The 19,837-nt window shown below is 37.2% G+C and overlaps 1 protein-coding gene across 1 annotated transcript; it reads left to right on the top strand.

Annotated features, from left to right (window-relative positions):
- The first annotated feature begins 2,925 nt into the window (after positions 1-2,925).
- LOC105048749 (protein REDUCED WALL ACETYLATION 3) lies at positions 2,926-17,448 on the top strand. The gene is made up of 17 exons (XM_010928190.4): positions 2,926-3,273; positions 3,379-3,416; positions 5,388-5,479; positions 6,342-6,479; positions 6,577-6,633; positions 6,868-6,940; positions 7,965-8,123; positions 11,429-11,578; positions 11,670-11,925; positions 12,004-12,125; positions 12,315-12,401; positions 12,498-12,586; positions 12,685-12,747; positions 12,843-12,899; positions 16,566-16,662; positions 16,754-16,912; positions 17,004-17,448. Exons 2-17 carry the CDS (start codon positions 3,384-3,386, stop codon positions 17,007-17,009), a joined length of 1,638 nt encoding a protein of 545 aa, XP_010926492.1. The 5' UTR covers positions 2,926-3,273; positions 3,379-3,383; the 3' UTR covers positions 17,010-17,448.
- Positions 17,449-19,837: the final 2,389 nt, after the last annotated feature.

Genomic DNA, 19,837 nt, shown 5'->3' with positions numbered 1-19,837 from the left:
TCAAACTGCCATTATAATTATCTTATGTATCAATCATTTGCATGACTCCAACATCTAGAGTAACCTTTCTTATTGTTTCATGGGGCAAATTTAATCATGGGCAAGAATAATTATGTTTATCTAATTTGCTAAGCTGTCAATATTCTCACCTAATAGAAAAGTTAAGTCTCACTTCTTTAAAGCAACTTTTTCTAGTTGATTTTCCACCATTTTTTTCTTTTTTAAATTTAAACACATGCATACTTTTTCATCATAGTTTTTGATGCTAACTTTCTTAGTTATGTATCTCCACAAACTTCTCTTATATTCTTTACCCTTTTTTATTGTTAGATATTTCAAAATATTCCCACGGCAAGTTATTACCACCGCTCTTGCTTTCCACCCATTACATGATCTCACTAATATAAGAGGATGCTTTTGGTAATAATCAGCATTACTAAATTGGTATTATTGATCTAATACCCAAAACTCCATCCTCTTCCAAGAGTATTTATCTTGGACATGAATAGAATAAAGTCAGATTTTCTAGTCCAGGTGGGGATGCATGGGCACTCCTCTTGTTATCCATGGTACAAAGATCTGAGAAACAGAATTGGTGCACCTGCAAAATGAGAAGTCCACATTGATCGGAGGCGGCTCCGGCGGAGACCCTCCGACGGTCAAGTCAAAGAGGTGACTGGACAACAGTGAAATGAAGACAGAGAGCTCAATCGAGGGAGAGAGGGAGAGAGGAGCGAGCCTGTGGTTTTGAAGTCGAGGAGTGGACTGTCCCCTTGCACTGTTTCCTTCCCCGATATATATAGTGGAGCAAGTATGGCGTCGTCATTAATGGCGCGGACAATTGAGGAATTGTCAACTCACTGTAGACTGTCAGAGTCGCCGTGAAAGTGTCATGTCGCCGTGGAGCTGTCAAATCACTAGGGTTGCCCCATGCCTTAGGTGGGATAATGCCCCTAGGTGGCAGTGCCGTATGTTGCTGTCAGAACTGACAAGCTCAGGCGGCTGCACGACGATTGGAGGAGTCGACCGACCCTAGGTCGGTAGCCAGCCGAGTGACGTCGGGCCTCTCTGTTGGTCGGCGAGTCTTACGTGAGTCGGCCATCAGACCTCCGGGTCCAGTCGGTCGGGAAAGGTATGCCCGACATATCCTCAGTCGGTGATGGGCCGTCAATTGACCGGTGATGGCGCCCGTCAGTCGGTCGCTCTGGCCGTCAGTCGATCGGTCGGTCTCTTCGACCGTAAGTCGGTCGGTCGGTCCCTCCGGCCGTCGGTTGGTCGGTCGGTCCCTTCGACTGTAAGTCGGTCGGTCGGTCCCTCCGACCATCGGTCGGTCGGTCGGTGGGTATTCCCCAACAGCATTTTTTCTATAATTTTTATATAATTAATATTATTTTTTTCTCTCCATATTTTGCAAGTCAATTCCATATCCTTGTCCTTTAAAGTTTGATGTTATGGACGCTCATAGATAGCTTGGGATGTAATCTTGATATAGCTTAAAGCTCAAGCATGCTAGGCAAGCATCCTAGACATAACATTCCTCAAAGCTTTTGATATTTTGTAGTCACATAGCCACGCACACATGATGGATTCACCAAAAAAGATGAAATATACTGTCTAGCTAGCTTGATCCTTGACTTCTAGTTCCTTTCTTTATGACCTTTCTACATATTTTTCTATATAGTTTTCCCAATATAATACATGGAGGTTATGATCTGTCTACACCTCTCGATACCAAGAAGCAACTTTAAACATTGGATTTATACTGCTTGACAAACTATTTAGTTGATTAGGTTTGGACTAGAATTAGAATGCAGTGAGTATTTTTGTTTCCTTTTTTTTGGTTAGTGCAGTAACAGTTATTTGTCAGTCTACCGAACCATCCAACTCTTGTCTATTAAATCTTGGCAAAATAAAATCTTCAATTAAAAGGAATCAACAACCAGTAAGAGCACCTAATACATAAATATTATTTTTTTAAAATATTATTTCAGGTGATGACCCACAAATAAGTATCCGATTCATGTCAATCCATAATTGATACATGATTTGCTATAGGACATTGTTTTCCATACTACAGCACGTAACTTGGATGGGTGCCAAGCTAGGCTTTACACGGATATATGACAATGCTACCATTTATCTTAATTGAATAGAAATTGTTACGGAAGTTTTTTTTTTTAATGAAATATTATAAATTTTTATTTTCTAATTTCTTGATCGTATTCAAGAATTGTTTGAATGGGCTATTTTATTAAAAAAAAAAAAAAAAAACCGCAGACATGTTTCAGCAATTTGAATTGCCCATTTTGAGGATTCCAGCTGTGGTGCATGATGCCGTACTAATAGATTATCGAATACGAATAAGCTGCCAAGAAAACAATGGAAAATCTGGCACTAGGGGTAGCTGGAAGAGACTTATCACTCTGTTAGAGCTGTACTCTATCGTTACCAAGCGAACAAGATCACACACCACCGTATATCGTTATGAGCTGTAAGGGCCATCAGTAGCCGCTGTCGGCAATGTGAATCGTAACCGAACCATGTAAATCTCTCTTGCACCACCTTTCCCAACACCCAAATGCACACACCTAACTGAAACGTGCGACCCACACCAATGTGACTCCCCGTGTGAGTATTATTAGCTCATGATGCTGGCATTGGGGTGGGAAACTGGGTATTTAAACCATTAATTGCTCGTAGATCTTTTTATTAATACTACTCGGTCCGCTGAGCCAACAACTTCTACTATCACCACCCTCTAGTACTATTGTTTTTCCTGTATGGTGCCTTCTATTTTTTTTCCTGTGTCCCCAATTATTATTTATCCCACTTTACGTATCATATCGCAATCTCTAAAATATCGAACTGCATTGGTTTTGTAATGGAAGTAGCCTATTTCAGATGAGAGTGACGTATTAGAAATATGGGCGTTCCGCTCTTCGTCTCCTCTTTTTGGTTATCTATTCATTTTATTTTATATTTATTACTTTATTTGTTTTTGTCGACGAAGGCCGGAAGGCAAGAAACCACCAACTCCCCTCAACCGCTCCCCTCCTCTGCCTTCCCCGCTCGTGAGGACGACTTCTCTTCCGACATCGTCACCCGACGTCTCTTTTTAATCTTGGTGGCCCTCGGTTTGCTTCAGATCGGCGCTTTCTTTAGGATTTATATATCTCTCCTCCCCCAACCACTCGATTCCTCGTGTCGATGAAGTTTCTTCTTTGATCCCGCCGGAGGTATCGGAGGAAGGAGAAGAATCGCTTCTCCTCAGAGGTAATCCACTCTCATTATCTTTTCCCCTTTCGTTATTTCTTCCATTGTAGGTTGTTTGGGTTTTGATTCTTCTCTTTCTTGATTGATTCTTGATGCGCAATTCAGAGAACATGGAGGTTTCTGGCGCTGTGACTCCCGGACAGGTATGCAGTTCTTTCATTTGTTAGGGTACGATGATTGGATTGTTCGAGTAGTTGATGAGGAAGGAGATCAATTTATCATTTTCTTTGCTTTTGAGATATATTAGATCAGTTTTACTTCTTGGGTCGGTTTTGGAATTTTTGCCGGATTTGGAGTTGGTTTTGATTGTGATGAGCTACTGCTGTCGGCAGATTTGTGAGTCTGTCCTGAATGTGGTAACTGGTAATCATTAATTTTAAGCAGGATCGTGGCCTGCACCATTTAGCTGCTTGATCAATTCATTTGGCTGAATCGATTTCTTCTTTCATTTATCTTCTTTTATTCTCCCTTTTTAGATTGACGATCATGTCTTTTGTCTGATGGTGGCTTTTTGTGGTCGACGTGGAGGTTTTTGACTTTTGAAATGCGGGAACAACGAGTTCTGAGCTGCATTACCCATTGGCATAGAATAGTTGGGTGATTCTTTGGACCATTCCCTACCATCGGGTGTATGGACACTGTCCATCTTTTTTGGTTCGTGTACGCTAGTCAAGAAATATTTGAGACAACAAGTGATATCATATTATTTCCATCCAACTAAACCTCTGACATGGTGCAAGTCAAACCACGGTCTATGCCTTCTTATTCATTTCTGTCTGTTTACTATGCCTTTCGGTGTGGTAAATAAATTGGGGAAACTTTACAGTGATCCTTAGGGAAGGGATGAAAAGAATCAGAATGTTCTCACCTAGTCATTTAGGAGAATCTTTGTAAAACTATTTATTTTGAGGGCCAGGAATGAAAAATTTGATGAATCTTAATTTGGCTCTTCTTGCTTACTGAATATGGAGTTCCAAGATAGAAAGGCAACATCTTTAGAGAAAGGCTATTGTAGCAACGCATCAGATGGATGAGGGAGTCAAAAAAGGTTTTAACTGCTGCATTCCTATATCATTGCAAGCACGTGCTGTGCTGACCGCTGCCATTTGCAAGTGAAATGTCTTTTTAATTATCAGGTAACCAATCAGCGTCTGGAGAAATATTATCAGTGTATTTGCAAGTGATAGTAAGTCAAGCTTTAGTTTTTCAAATGGAAGAGCTCAATCTGATTTGCAGTTGTGTGGCCTTGGAGAAAAAAGGAAGTAGAATAAAATGATTTGGTGACAAAGTTACCAATTTTGTCCTTGTAGAAGCGTTTAGGGGAAATGAATAGTTGATTTTTAAATTTTTCTGAGCTGGTGGTTACTTGCAAGAGATCAGAGGGAGACTGCCAACTTTACTATAATATTTGTTTGTTTTGCTCTTGACAAGTCAGGAGTCTTCTTGTTTGGCAGTTCTCTGGTCATCCTAGATGGAAGTGTTTAGTCCTTTTGACACAACATATATTCTTTGGGACCATAATGATCTTTTATTTGTGATTTACAGTCCCTTAGAGAAATACTTATATCAAGGTGCAGGGAAAGCTTTTGTTGTAATTTTAAGATGAACACAACCCTTTGATCCTCGTGCACCTCTTAGGCTCTTGTAGTAAGGGAGCTTGGATACTGATTTTTTTGAATTCTTGGTGGATGGTGGGAGACTAGATCCCAAAATCCCTTAAGTAGATGTTGGACATTGCTAGAGAACTAGGTTGCAAAAACTCTTACCCTTGGGGGTGCATGAATTTTTTTTTTTTTTTTGGTTCTCTCTGTATCAGGTTTTCCCTTTGGTTTTGTGGAATCCTTATGCCTAGTAAGTTTCTTTTTCTTCTTCTTTTCTGAAAAACTTATATTTCTTTATAAGATTCCGGTTTATAGGAATATTAGGAGATGCTTTCTTTCTGCACATTGATTATATTCACCTTGGCTTTTCCAGTCCACTGCGAAATATAAAAATTTCTCTTTGAAGTGAAAATCCAGTGCCTATTCTAATTCACATATATCTCATATCTCTTTCTAGATGATTTTAACTACCACTGACCTTCTTTCTTTTTTTTTTCTTTCTTGCTTCTGCAGGTTTCATTTTTGCTTGGCTTTTTCCCTGTGTTCATTGCATGGATATATTCAGAAATATTGGAGTACAGAAAATATTCCTCTCCTACGAAAGTGTAAGATATTTATTACAGAAGCAAGAACAAATTATAGAAATTTATCATTCTTGAATCTTATTGTATTAATTTGAGTAGGCAGAACAGACAATTATGATTAGATATGCAGAATTGGAAGTATCATATCTATGATTTTGGAGGTTTGAAATTTCTGTTGCTAATCATTCTAACAGGATAGTAGCCATTAGATTGTCCACTCTAGTTTGTTAACAAAATTGAATACAAGTATAAAGACAGGCACCATTAATTTTGTTGTTTTTGACGAATTTCGTGTCTGGTGTACCTTGCATGTGATTTAGAAATAAAAAGTTGTCGTAGATATAGGAGATATGAAAACAAGAAGATAAAAAATGAAAGATCTGATACAGGAATCATTGTATGTGCAGCCTGAGTGAATATAAATTTTGAATGATGATCATTTTAGATGTCTTTGGTAATTTTCTTCTTCTTTAGATTATTTCCTGCACAAAATTTTTGCTATCTTATCTATACATTCAAATTGATGTGAGATATGCTCTGGTAACAAGTTGTCGACCTTGAATGTTTACATATGTGTATGGACAATTAGTTGCATCTTATTTGTATTATAATGGGGTGCGACTCTTGAGCGGCACTATCCAGTCTGCAAGGTAATTCCTTTCTCAAACAACTTTTATGCAAATCAGATGGATCAAGCTGCACTAGATCTCTCGAGACATAAGATATTATTCACAAAAGACAGGACTAAGGTTGAGAGAATGCTTTTTTTTTTTTTTCATGTTACATTGGAAGCATCCATTTAAATAAGCCCATATTAATCAATCAACATGGGTCCAAGCCCAAATTTTAGACCTTCTCTCAGCAATGCCTTTTTTTTTTTCAGTCATTCAGATGTAAATTTGGTTGAATTGGGAAATGAAATGATCAAGGAAGATGATCGTGCTGTTTTGCTTGAAGGAGGGCTATCAAAATCATCATCTGCAAAATTTCAGAATGCTTCTGTGCGGGCAAATTTATTCAGGTTGTTGACAATATAAGTTAGAAGAAAATTTCACTAAAAATTTTATGACCCATAAGTTGTTGAAATTTATGTTTTCTGACATTGTTATGTACTGTAGGTTTATGACAATGGATGAGTCTTTCTTGCTTGAAAATCGAGCAATACTAAGAGCCATGTAAGATTCTTCAGCATATATTTTAAACCTCTGCTGAATAGATCAATTTCCCTAGGGTGCCAATCAGGTCAGGGCAGGTCAGATACGGGTTGGGTTAGTTACATGTTAGGTCAAAAATCTATCAACCTGAACCCGACCCACATTGTATTGAATCAAGTTAAACAGGTTAAGCATTGCCACCCCGAAATTTTTTCCTTGTACCTGGATCTGGATTAATTCATAATCATTGTGCAGGTCAGAATTTGGGTTGACTCTGGCTTACTTCTACATCTGTGATCGCACAAATCTATTCTCAGAATCTAAGAAGGTCTTTTTCTTAGACTTTAATTTGAGTTTATTGTAGACTAAATTGGTTATACAGCTTTTTTTGTACATGTATGATGTTGTATTGTGCACAAACCAATTTTGCACAAGAATAAAACTAGAAACTTACAGTCTGTTGGTGCATGATTCCTGACACTAGATACATTTATCCTTTGTTTCTAATGCCCATTCAACATCAGAAAATTCTTTTGATGCTGATGTGCTTGTCATAGCAACCTAGAGTCATTCCAGAAAAGCTATATGAAACAAGGGTTGAGTAATTGGTGTTCAGTAATGGGAAACATGTCTTAAGTTCTCTAACAAACTTGATTTCTTTTTACCAACTATATGATCCAGCTGCGGGCTTTTGTCTATAGTTTAATATTAACACATTATGATGGTGATCCTGATCTTGGACCAAAACCTGGTCATGGCGATGATGCCTCAGCACTTTGAGTAATATCTCTGTTAACCCATAAGAATCTTAATTATTCTACTATACACTTATATATGTTCCTTTTAAAAATGTGATCCTTCATTTTGGAAATTTGGCTCTTTTTTACACTTTCAGATGATTGAGAGCCAACTGAAATGACCACCTGGATTGGCTCCCAAATTTAGAAGGCCCATTTGGAAGAAGAGAAAAAGAAAAAATATATGCAAACCAGATTGACTCAGTAATAAAATTGCATATTAGTCACTAAAATGTAATTAACCTATGGTGTGATCATTATCAATAGCCATCTTTGGGTTCATATGCAAATATTTCTACACCTATTATGATGCAACGATTTTGAGCTTATCTAGACATCTGTTCATATAACAGTACACTGTGACCAATTGTGTCATTTTCCTATTTTTCTTGCTAAAAATGTGGTCAGAAATTGTGAACAATTTCAAATCCCAGTTGTTCTCATAGATATATTTGCTGCAAATTGAATTATGATCACAAGCTGCTTCAATTTTCTCATTTTTTTTAAATAGCACTGAACTCATCTGATTTTTATTGTGACCTTTGGTTTTTTCAGAATTACAGCCGCGACCTGTTTCTTTTTCTTTACATTCTTCTTATCATAGCTTCAGCCATGACTTCTCTTAAGAAGCACAATGACAAGTCTGCATTCTCGGGAAAATCCATACTTTACCTAAATCGTCATCAGACTGAGGAATGGAAAGGATGGATGCAGGTTGGTGACTTATCATTCCTCCCATTTCTTGTGCTCCTTCTTTGATGGTAAATTAATTGATCTTGGACTTAGTACCATAAATCCTACGGTGGCCATTTTGACTTACGAATATTTACACTACCTTGTACTCTTTTATGCTTATCCTCTTTATTAAATATTTTTATCATGCTCAATTTAATGATGAAAAGGATTCCCTGCAGGACTAGGTAAAAAAACTTGATTCAGTTTTTTCTGCCTTCTTAATCAGTTGCACTTGTTTAATGCTGATTTGGCCGAACTGACACTTCTACTCTTTAAGTTAGTAGAGTTAGTAGTGATTGCCTTTATTTGTGAAACAAAGGGTATTTTATACTTTTTGGTTTAAAAAGATGTTTATCTGTTGAAGGAGGAAGGGGATTAGTGATTTGCAACTTAAAATAGCTGACTTATTCCTTTCCGGGCAAGGGATGATGGAAATAGGGAAGAGGGGACAAAGATAGTCTTTTTATGGGGAAAATAGGATAATTTTGGGGTGTGGCATGGGCTAATGGTGCTGATTGTCTGGCCATGTCCAAGTAGTTTCTTTGGTAAGTTTTATTTTTCTGTGTTGTTTTCCATCAACATAACCATTTGGAATAAGGGCTACAATGTGATCCAAAAGCCATGGAATTATAATGGATGTGCCTGTCCAGAGCAAAGAAATAAAGAGAGGAGATCTTGGAGATGCAAACTATATATTTGGCTTATGATCTTTATTTATTTATGTAAAAAGTGTGGTGATAATTAACGAATGTATGTGCCCAAGAATGTTCAGATTTGCGGAGGAAGAAGCAAAGACATAAAGCCTTGGGGAGTTCAAAAAAACCTATACTGTGATGAAATATATTAACTCTCTTTTTCTTTTTCATAGTTTGATTTTCAATCTGATGCGGTTTTGTTGCACTCTAAAGTCTAAACATTGGCATTATGGTTATAATGTGATTCACAAGGGACCATATATTACTCAAAGAATGTGCCTTCCAAGAATGAATCAAGCACAATAAGATATCTTGGAGTGTAGTTGCATGAGTTGACACTTGTCTATTTTCAAAAACATGGCAGGCCTGAAGGGAGGTATGTATCCCCAAACCATTAGGAATTTGGAGGTAGAATTGAGATTGAAAATGCTAGGGAGTAAAGAAATCTACAACCCTACATGGTGGATTTGAGAGTTGGCTAATTCATATTCAACAGGATAACACCGATGCCTTTAAGTTACAGTGCCTGATGGTGATGGGAGATTGCATGCCAATAATTTCCTAGATCTCCTTAATGCAATCACTTGTGCAAGGATTGTTTCAATTGAAATACTTGTCCAGTGGGTTAACTGTGGTTTTATCAAAAATAATTTTGACAAATTTCAATATTTAATATTAGAAAAAATTGGCAATGTCTGAGGAAATAGAATTGAAATCCAATATGTTGGAGCACAATAAGATGAACTGCAAATTATCCTTTGTAAAATGGTTATCCTACAATGAGAGCATACCAATGGTTTCTTTGTTCTTGTACATGAGATGGCTTAGTAAATTTATCTAAGATAGTTACTAGTAAGGTTCACCGTCTCGGTATCGGACTTGTACTGGAACCATCTTATTACGGTGTTGATACACGATACGGTATGAGACAGTGAGGCATACTGAGTGTTGGTACGGTACGAGACTGCGTATTGGTTTGGTACGGTATGGACCGGCAAAGCTTGGTTATTAATGTTAAGATGGATGTCAATAAAATACTCTAGGATGACAAAAAAATGTGCACCATGGAGGAGGACGATACTGTATATAATTAGAGTAAGGCTGTCATAATTTGCAAGTTAACCATGCAAATTTTACTCCTGTTATGAGCACTAATATGGAGCAAAACGTAGCTGAGTCATGCAACACCATAATTTGATGGTCAGCCCCTGAGACTGTTTTTATGTATGAAGGGCAACATATGAATATGGAAAGCCCCTCCCATTTTTCTTAAAAAGCATAGCAAGAAATGCACATAGCTTGATCAAGAGAAAGCCCTTTCAATTATCTATGAAGTAGCGGACATGAGTTTTAAAAAAAGCCTTATGATACCTAGGTTCTAAAGCACATATATTCCCCAAAGCAGCTATTGCTGTATGCAATACATACAGGACACTGGTGAGACTCTAATATTACCTGATATGTGTTGGATATTATCCACATGTATCCATTTGTTTGTTCATTTTTAATTGTTGGTGGTTGCATTAGCATATTGACTGAATACCTTTCGAGATACATCATGGATATTTTGAATTTTAATGGTTTTTGATGGTTGGTAGATTATGGGTCTATCATGTTAGGTGGGTTAAATACCTAGAATTCATGACCCTTATGATGAACCAAGCCCCTTTCAGATGTCATCTATTGTGTCCGTCATAAGTGGGACAGTAAGACAAAGAGACCTAGCAATAGTGTTTGACAATAGCAGCAGGGGCACATGTATGTAAGTATCTTTGTTTTCTATTTCCTTTTCCCCTCATGCCCACATCCTTCTCCTTGGCTGCACCCAAATTCTCTTCTAACCTAGCATGAGTTTCCCTTCTCCTTATCCTTCAACCAGGGTCCCCATCTTCATTGTGTATATGTGTGTTTGTGTGTCCTTTTTTTTTTTCCCGGTGGGGGGGGTTGTGGGGGGGGGGGGAGAGGGTGTTTGTGGAGCATGGTGGAGTCGTAGGGACATCCTTTCCTATTAAATGCTGGCCATCTAATAATGGACATTGTGGATGATTACTTTTGAAAATTTGTAACTTTGACGTCATTATATGGCCTATGTGTTTGAATGGTGCCTGTATGATGAACTTACTAGCATTGTGATAACCCACTTTGGTTAAAGATGTTAATCTTATTTCTTTTTAATTCTTAATATATTTTGACTATGTTTTGACAAATTTACATTATCTGTAGCTTCTTTCTTGATGAACAAACAAAGGATCCATGTTATTGCTAATTAATTACAACTATTAAATATTTTTAAGCACCTGACAAAAAATCTTTGTCATATACTGTATAGTTGTGTATGCAAAAATATATATTTTTTATTATCACATCCTCTCTTCATACAACATAATTATTTTACCGAGGTTATTTACTTTATCTTTTACTCCATGATTGTTTTGGGCTGTGCAGGACCATGTTGACATTTCAGATGTGGTTATAGTGTTCTGCACCCTAAAAGCTCACTGCCACAATATTATGAAGTATTATAATTATAAATATTTCTTTGCTGTGAAAACAATTTCTAATTGTTCACCCATAAACATCCTCTCCCAGGTCTTATTTTTGATGTATCACTACTTCGCTGCCACAGAGATATACAATGCAATACGTGTGTTCATTGCTGCTTATGTGTGGATGACTGGATTTGGGAACTTCTCATATTATTATATAAGGAAGGATTTTAGCCTTGCTCGGTTTGCGCAGGTGCCTTCATGATTTTCTATCCCTTATTTTTTTTGTTTCTAATTATCTGTTGGCTAATATTGAAATACAACACCCATCTACTTGTTTGCAGATGATGTGGCGGCTAAATTTTTTTGTGGCTTTCTGCTGCATTGTCTTGAACAATGACTACATGCTGTATTATATTTGTCCAATGCACACTCTTTTCACTCTTATGGTATATGGTGCACTTGGCATTTGTAACAAGTATAATGAGATTGCATCAGTAATGGCTGTGAAGATTATTAGTTGTTTTTTGGTGGTCATCTTAATCTGGGAAGTTCCTGGAGTTTTTGATCTTATATGGACCCCTTTTACATTTCTATTTGGTAAGTAACTATGTTCACAATCAAGTTTGCTATTCATCTCAAGGATCATTACAAATGTACCGAGTTTGTTGGATGCAGGTTACAAGGATGCAGATCCTTCTAAAGCTAATTTACCTCTCCTGCATGAGTGGCACTTTAGATCTGGCCTGGATCGCTATATTTGGATCATTGGAATGATATATGCTTACTATCACCCCACTGTAAGTTTCTTAATGCTGGTGGCATGCTCGATGAATCAGACATTTCCTGTTTGGATTTTAGCATGTAGCTTGGTTGATGTTGGTATTTGAGTTATCTTGAATGATGTGCATGTGTAATCTTGAATGTTGTTTATTTGAGTTATTGATATTCTCAAGGCTGCTTAGTTTTTCAGCCTTTTATTGCAATAGGTCGAAAGATGGATGGAGAGGCTTGAGGAATCTGAAACTAAAATGAGATTGTCGATTAAAACAATCTTTGTTACTGTTTGCTTGGTGGTGAGTCATGTGATTCTTTCTATTGAATAGCAGAGGGACCTCGTCTCGTGAGTACCAGAATATGACATATGTTTGATTTTTTTTTTTTTTTTCCAGGTTGCTTACTTGTGGTATGAGTATATTTACAAGCTAGACAAGATTACATACAATAAGTTCCACCCATACACATCATGGATTCCAATCACGTGGGTTTTTGAAATTTTATTTAAAGTTACATTTAGTTAATTTTTGGATTTATATGCCTAACCTACTAAATAATAAATCTGATTTCAATCCTCTCCAGTGCTTACATTTGTTTGCGGAACTTCACTCAGCAATTACGTAGTTCTTCTTTGACTCTCTTTGCGTAAGTTACATTTGTAACCTTTATGATACCTTCTCTCTATACTCTAAGCTTCAGATGTTTTCTTTGGTCAATATTCTTTTCAATCTCTTTGTTAGGTGGCTTGGCAAGGTCACACTGGAAACCTACATCTCTCAGATCCATATCTGGCTGAGGTATGGATACTCTCATCTCTTGCTGCATTTCACAAAGGTTCTTTTGAATATCTTCTTGGAGTACCTTATTTAAAACTGATAGTTTCAAACCTAAGCTTAACAAATTTGCCCAATTATATTGCATGGACCGGTTTAAGGATGAAAGCTATGGTCTATCACAATTGCGATATTTTGCATATGACTCTCGTGTGACATATTTGGAACATGGTTTGGTATGCTGATATTGTCTGCCAGCATGCACCATGCTAGGCCTGGACCAACATAAGACATGGGTTCATGGTGAGGAATCCTGAGTATCTGTTCATGCTGCATGTATCAAACCTTTGGTTCAATGCAGACATCAAGTCAAAAAGCTTTGAAGCCTTCTGTTTCTTTACTCCATCACAATTGAGGCAGTTAATAAACTTTATCATGGTTTTGGAGAGCATCCATCTTGGGTTCATGTATGTATGATGTGTTTCAGTAATGGTTGCTGTCTAATCATCCAATATCTTTTTTTTTTCACCTTTTTCAGATGCATTACTAATATGTAATACTATGTCATGTTGTTGTAAATTATAAATTTTGTAGTAATTAACGTGCATGCATGTCTTGATTTCATCTAACATGTAAGACTTATATCATATTATCTTAAATTATAAATTGTACAATAAATGACATGCATGTGTATCTTTCGATTGTGAGATACTACCTTATTGATTTTATCCTTCTTTTGGGTGCATAAAACCAACCTAAGAGCCTTGGAAAGAAGTTTAGAATGGTTTAAATTGAAGGCCAAAATATGTGTATCTACTTATGCCCATGTGTTCCAGTAAAACTGGCTGCTAATCCACGGCATGCCAATACATGCCAAATGTGGCCAATTGGTGGAAGATGGCATGTATCTTGCAAGTGCTAGGCTTACATCACACTTGTATGCAGCTCTTAAAACCTTGCTTTCGACTAGAAACGATCTTATTGTATAAGTCAGTGAAAATGACATTAGGAAGGCATAAAATTGGTAATGTAGTTTGAATTTATGCAATTGGAGCACAACCCTCCAGCATTCCTCTAGACTAGGGAAGAGTCTCAACAAAGAATGGGGACATCAAGGTTGCTAGGTTTACATCACACCTGCATGCAGCTCTTAAAACCTTGCTCTGGACTAGAGATGATCTTACTGTATAAGTCAGAGAAAATGACATTAGGAAGGCATAAAAGTGGTAATGTAGTTTCAATTTATGCAATTCGAGAACAACCCTCTAGTGTACGTCTAGACTAGGAAAGAGTCTCAACAAAGAATGGAGACATCAAGGTTATATATAATGGTTGAAATTCTGTTTGCTCCTTTCTTGGGAATGACAGATACATACCATGCAATGCCAATACTTTGCATGCAATGGCCTAGCAGCATGCCAAGCATTTGCGTGGAACTGATACTGTGCTATTGTTGCAAGCAGTATGAAACAAGCGTCATATTGAATCTGTGATATCAGCTGTGCTGGATACACTATGCTGACCAACACATTATTTTATGGTTTGATACCAGGAATTTTTGAAGCACAGATCATAAGACAACCAAATCAGGGAAAGAAAACCAAAGTTAGCTTCGTACTTTTTACTTATCAAACTGCATTTCAAAGTTAGCTTGGTATCAGCTGTAGTATTTAAATGAAGTTTTGTCATTCTCTTCCTTGGTAATGTTGTTTGTTTTGCCTCCAGTTATGGATCTTTTGAGTTTGAGACTTGCTTTATTTAATAGTTCTTGAACAACAGATATTCACAAATGGATCTTAAAAAGAAAGCTTACTCACGAGGATGCGATGTTATAGATAGGAACAAAGTGACTAAGGATGCAACAGCTGTCAGTTGAATTTCTTTCTTGAGATCATTTTTGGTTTATTATACCACTCTAGATGAGATCCCCACCTCCTGCCTCTCTGTCCATGCTTTTTTCCTTTTTTAGAGGCTCGGAGGGGGTCCAACCCATACAACTGGGCTGATCCGAGGCTTGAAAACTGGATTTTCGCACAGGAAATTCCCACTTGTAGATGGGTCGGAAATCTTGAGGGATAAGATGCTCAAGCCTCGAACCCTGGACCCACTGTTTAGAAATGGAGGGGTATGATTACTGAGTACTATGATATGATTTGTTAGACTGTTGATGCACCAGATGGCTCTGGATCATTGAGATTGCTCATAGATTTAGTCTTAGCCTTTAGTTATTCTGTCATGCCTTAATTTTCAGTTTTAGTGGCTTTTGGAGTTTTTATTGCTGAGATCAAATGATCTCATGTTCATTTTGAATGGTCAGAGGTGATTATGTTGAATGGATTAAAAATAAGTCACATTGTCTATTAATAAGTTGATGGGCAAAGTAGTGTAGCAACTTTACTATTCATGCTACAGTGGCCCTGAAAAGTTTGCTTTGCTTAATGGAGGGTAGTGTCAGAAAGATATAAGAAGTTAGGGTTTTCATTTAATTAGGCTTATCTCTTAGCTTTGGAGATTGGTATAGGAACTTGGTTTGTTGGAAGAAAACAGCTTAGTAAACTGCTTTTTCATGGAAATCTGGTTTTCCATCTCTTTGTTTTGGCAAAAGAGTAAGCACAGAAAGAAACTTTTTCTTGATTCTCTGGAAATTAGACTTTTCATGTTTCGCCAAGAATCTCCAGAAATTGAAAAATTGAACTCAAAGGCCCTCTTGGAAAAAGCAGAATTCATGGATTTTCTATTAGTTTTGTTTGCTTCTTCCAATATGTCAAAGAGTTAAAATATAGGACTTTCCTTTATTGGAGGAAAGACTTCTGCATTTTCGTAGTTTTCTTGCAACCCAGCAAACTTCTCCTTGGCTTGAGAGATTTGGAGAGAAGAGAGTTGAGTCAGAATCTTTAATTTAATTAGAAGAGGGGAGGGGGAGGGGGGACAGAGAGAGAATTCCTAGTATATGGTCAAGCAAAAAGAGGAGAGGAGAGGAGAGAAATCTCTCCTAAACTAATTTTCAGACATCTCCAAAAGTGGAGAGATGCAGAGAGAAAAGAAGCGAACTTTCTTTTCTTGTTTCTGATTTCCAGGGTTCTCTTTTCCCCCCTTCTCTATTCTCTCATTTCCCTTCTTTTCTCCTCTCCTCCGTTGCATATTCACATGTAAAGAAAAGAGCCTTCTTTTTTTGGTTCCTTGTGCTCACTTTTCCCCTACTCTCTCTTCACCACCTTACCCGTTTTCTCCCCTCTCTCTCTCTCTCTCTCTCTCTCTCTCTTCTTTTCCTCCTATTCATTATCATGCTTGCTTATTTATTTCATAATCTTGTTGGAAGCAAACTCTATAGCTGCTATTTACCTTTATAGATCACTAAATTTTGAATTACTTTGGTGACATCTCAAGTTTTTTGTTGCCTACAAAATATCCTGCATCACTGGATATAATTTTCTTTTTTCATGGCATATGTTGTGTTTGGTTCATGCTGTAACTTCAGAATAGCAACAATGACCTCTCCTTCTTGCAGCTATGCAACAGACCTTAAGAAACTAATCTAGGTTGCCAAAACCTTGTGGATTTCAGTGCTTGCTTGAAACCCTTGTAAATCCTTCTAAGAAGCCTCTTAATTATCTTTAGTGCAGGCGTAGCCCAGTAAATACTTCTAGGAGTCCAAATGAATTCTAATGCATGTCTTGGATTGATGCACAGGTCAGGCGTGCCTAACAGCCAGCCCAAATGGCTACTTTGTTTCATCCCAGATTACCCATTGCTCAATTTCCTGCTTACCACCGCAATCTATGTGCTTGTAAGTCAATTTTACCTAAATTGGCCGGAAATAAATTGGCCAGAATTCTTAAGATGACTATAGCTGACACATCATAATGTGCATGTTGCAGATATCCTACCGAATCTTTGATCTGACAAATTCACTCAAAGCAGCTTTTGTCCCTGCTAAGGACAACAAACGCCTCTTACATAATTTCATTGCTGGAGCAGTCGTTTCCTTATGCTTGTATAGCATCTCATGGGTTCTTCTTCACATTCCTGCGGTATTGGTATGTTACACTACCTGTTTCCATTATTTTGGCAAGCTGATCAGTGCTGATTTAATCTCACGTAGTTACTGAATACCAATTTCATCAACAGGGATAACGAATGGCTACCAAATTTTGATTTTGAGGTTTCCTTTTTGTTGGCAAAATATTCAAATTCCTATCAATAAGCCAGTTTGAATTCTTTGGCCTAAAAATCCACTCTTTGAAGATCATTATGCTCCCCAACCAGCAATCGGCTTTTGCACACTGTTTTGGATATGAGAAGAGGAACTAGAGCTATTCAGAATTAATGGCAGTTTTATGTGTGAGGTTCAAAGCTTAGGACTTGTATATTTTTTTTGAGTGAGATGATAATGCGATGTTGGAAATGGTCATTCGTCGCTCACTGCGATGTAACATGATGGGGTAGTGGCAGTGGGTCCCACATTTTTTTCCATCAGAAATAAAACGGCAATTTGATGTAATCATTCCGTTGATTTAATGTTGCTCAAATAGGATTCATGAGAATTGGAAGGCTCATTATTTGTAGTTTTGTACGTCCACTGTTGCGCTTTTGTTCTCCTGTATTTCTCTGGTCTATTACTCCTGCGGATCAAATCCCTGTATTTCTCCGGTCTATTACTACTGCCGTCTTGACCAAAAGTTGAGAAGCAAGCTTGAGCTCAAATGGTGTGCATTAGTGACTGCCAGGAAAAGGAGTTCAACTTCCAATAGTTTCAATTATAAGAGGTTGTCTTTTGTATTAAATAGACTGCTAAATTTTTTGGAATTAGCTAAAAGCATATGTCAAGTTGCCCATGTATGAACTAGAGGGAAACATTCTGAATTTTAAATAATCAACTAAAAAAATAAATAAAAGAGCTGGGGCTTGTTTTAGTGGTCACATTTTTGTATGCTTAGCAATTTGAGGTTCTGGGACCTAGATAATTGCACCACCTGTGGGCCTCCCCCTCCTTTTTAATAAAAAAGGAAAAAAAAACTTTATAAAAAGCCCAGAAAGAGTTGGATAATTAAATTTCTTAAAAAAATGTTAGCGAGAAAGAAATGTGAGGCCGTTCATACATGTGTATTTTTTATGTAAAATTAGGCATGAGAGAGGAGGTGAGAATAATAACCAACGGCAGACAAAAGGGCGTGATTGTTTTGAAAGCCATGATTGTTTTTTGATTTAGTTGTGGATAATTTATAAATCAATCATATTGTTTTTTTCAAAAATAATCATATCACTTTTTGTAAAACCGATGGCACTACGCATTAACAAGGGAAAAACACAATCAAAACTATCCGCATTGACTAACTTGGCCTACAATCTGCAAAGAACATTTTCAGAATGTTTCTGTCAAGAAAAATTCAAAAATAATTCAAATCCTTTAATAACTTAAAGAGAATATATCATTATTATGGCTAAAAGCTGCAAGGCATCATCCTAGAATTGCAGTAGTCTGGAATCCAAGCAGAAAAAAATTCCACCCTTTTTTTTTTTGATGAAAAGAAATTCCAACTGAAGACTGACGGAGAATCTGTAGGTTTACCTTACCCTAACTACCAACAATTTAATCTTTTCTCCTAGCTACATGCTAACTACAGAATCTAGTGAAGAGTAAATGGCCATCTTATTGTTGATTGTCAATTATGATTGGCTACACAGTTCAACCATCTTCTCCGTCAGTCTTCTCCATATACTGGATTGAATGAGCTGAATTGCTAAAAGTCTTGATTTCCTTAACTATATTTATTAGTTGAAGCAGTTTACACCTGGATGCTTCTCATTTGGCTTCAGGGGAGGAAGAAAATAATTAAAGCTTTGCTGGATCATATGGTTCTGCTAAGAGGGAAAAACAAGGAGAAAAAACAACTACCACGTGCGCTAACATGCACAATAATTAGAATACTAGACCCTCTGACATTTGCTCTTTTGCTATGGTGTGATATCATTGTCAGTGCACTCGAGAAAAGGAGGAACATGTCCTTTGTAAAATGCTACCGATCCATCAATCCTCGCAGCCAAGATTTGCCATGCCATACCATATTGGTTAGATATCGATATTTATGGTATGGAGGGTGTGCTAGTATTCAATACACTGAACCGGTTATGCACCGATATAGTAACAGATTGACAATAGTATGGAGTCCGGTACATCAAGACGGCGAACCTTACAAGTCTCAGCTCTTGCTCTGAAATTGATGAATCATGGCTTACCATCAAACACTTTAGCTGTTGCAGTGGTGCAAGGAACTACGCCACCGTAATGAATGGACAGGTTTTTTTTTTTTTTTAAAAAAAAATCTACTAAGAGATGTAACAAATCTTAATGTAGAATCATCAAGTAATCCTTGAGACTGAAGATTTGCAGATAATGAACGGACAAACCTTCTCCTTGGGCAATGGCTTTTCTGCTCAAACCTCTTTTACAAATTTGAGCAATGAGTTGCTTCGACTCTAATTATTGGCAAGGTAGTGGCTTTGTCACCTCTCTAGCCTCAATCTTCTAAAGAAACTGTCAAGTTGAAGACGGAAACAATTTTCCAGTCAGATTTAAGGATAATGCTGCCTTTCCATTAGATTTTGTTACTGATTCCCATGTCTAACTGGGTTGATATTTACTATTAATTAAATTCGCTTGTACACTTTTATGAGATTGAATGGGTACGATTTGCTGTAGAGCCTGATTCATTCACTGGTTGGAGAAGTTATATTTTGAAAGTGTGTTGACATAACAGAAATTTGTTATATATATGATAGTTTCAGATGAAGTAACGCTAGTCATTTACTAATGTATCTTGTTTTGTAAACATATGATTATAGATTAACTGGATAGTGATTGCTTATAATCCTTTTAAGCAACTACTTTCCGTGTACATGGTGTGTGCTTTGGGACTGAATCTTTTATCTCCTTTTATCCCCTCTTTTTTTGGTGCAGCATC

This window comes from Elaeis guineensis, chromosome 2, assembly GCF_000442705.2.
Source record: "Elaeis guineensis isolate ETL-2024a chromosome 2, EG11, whole genome shotgun sequence".
Classification (NCBI taxonomy): Eukaryota; Viridiplantae; Streptophyta; class Magnoliopsida; order Arecales; family Arecaceae; genus Elaeis; species Elaeis guineensis.
Note: the sequence above shows the minus strand (reverse complement) of the source record. Positions and strands in the feature narration are given on the sequence as shown.

Bases quoted from the DNA above. Each gene is read 5' to 3' on its own strand.
- LOC105048749 (XM_010928190.4), top strand. From the start codon at position 3,384: ATGGAGGTTTCTGGCGCTGTGACTCCCGGACAG. The intron at 8,124-11,428 runs GTTGGTGACTTA...ATCCTCTCCCAG, and splicing joins AATGGAAAGGATGGATGCAG to GTCTTATTTTTGATGTATCA. The intron at 12,900-16,565 runs GTATGGATACTC...ATTGATGCACAG, and splicing joins CAGATCCATATCTGGCTGAG to GTCAGGCGTGCCTAACAGCC.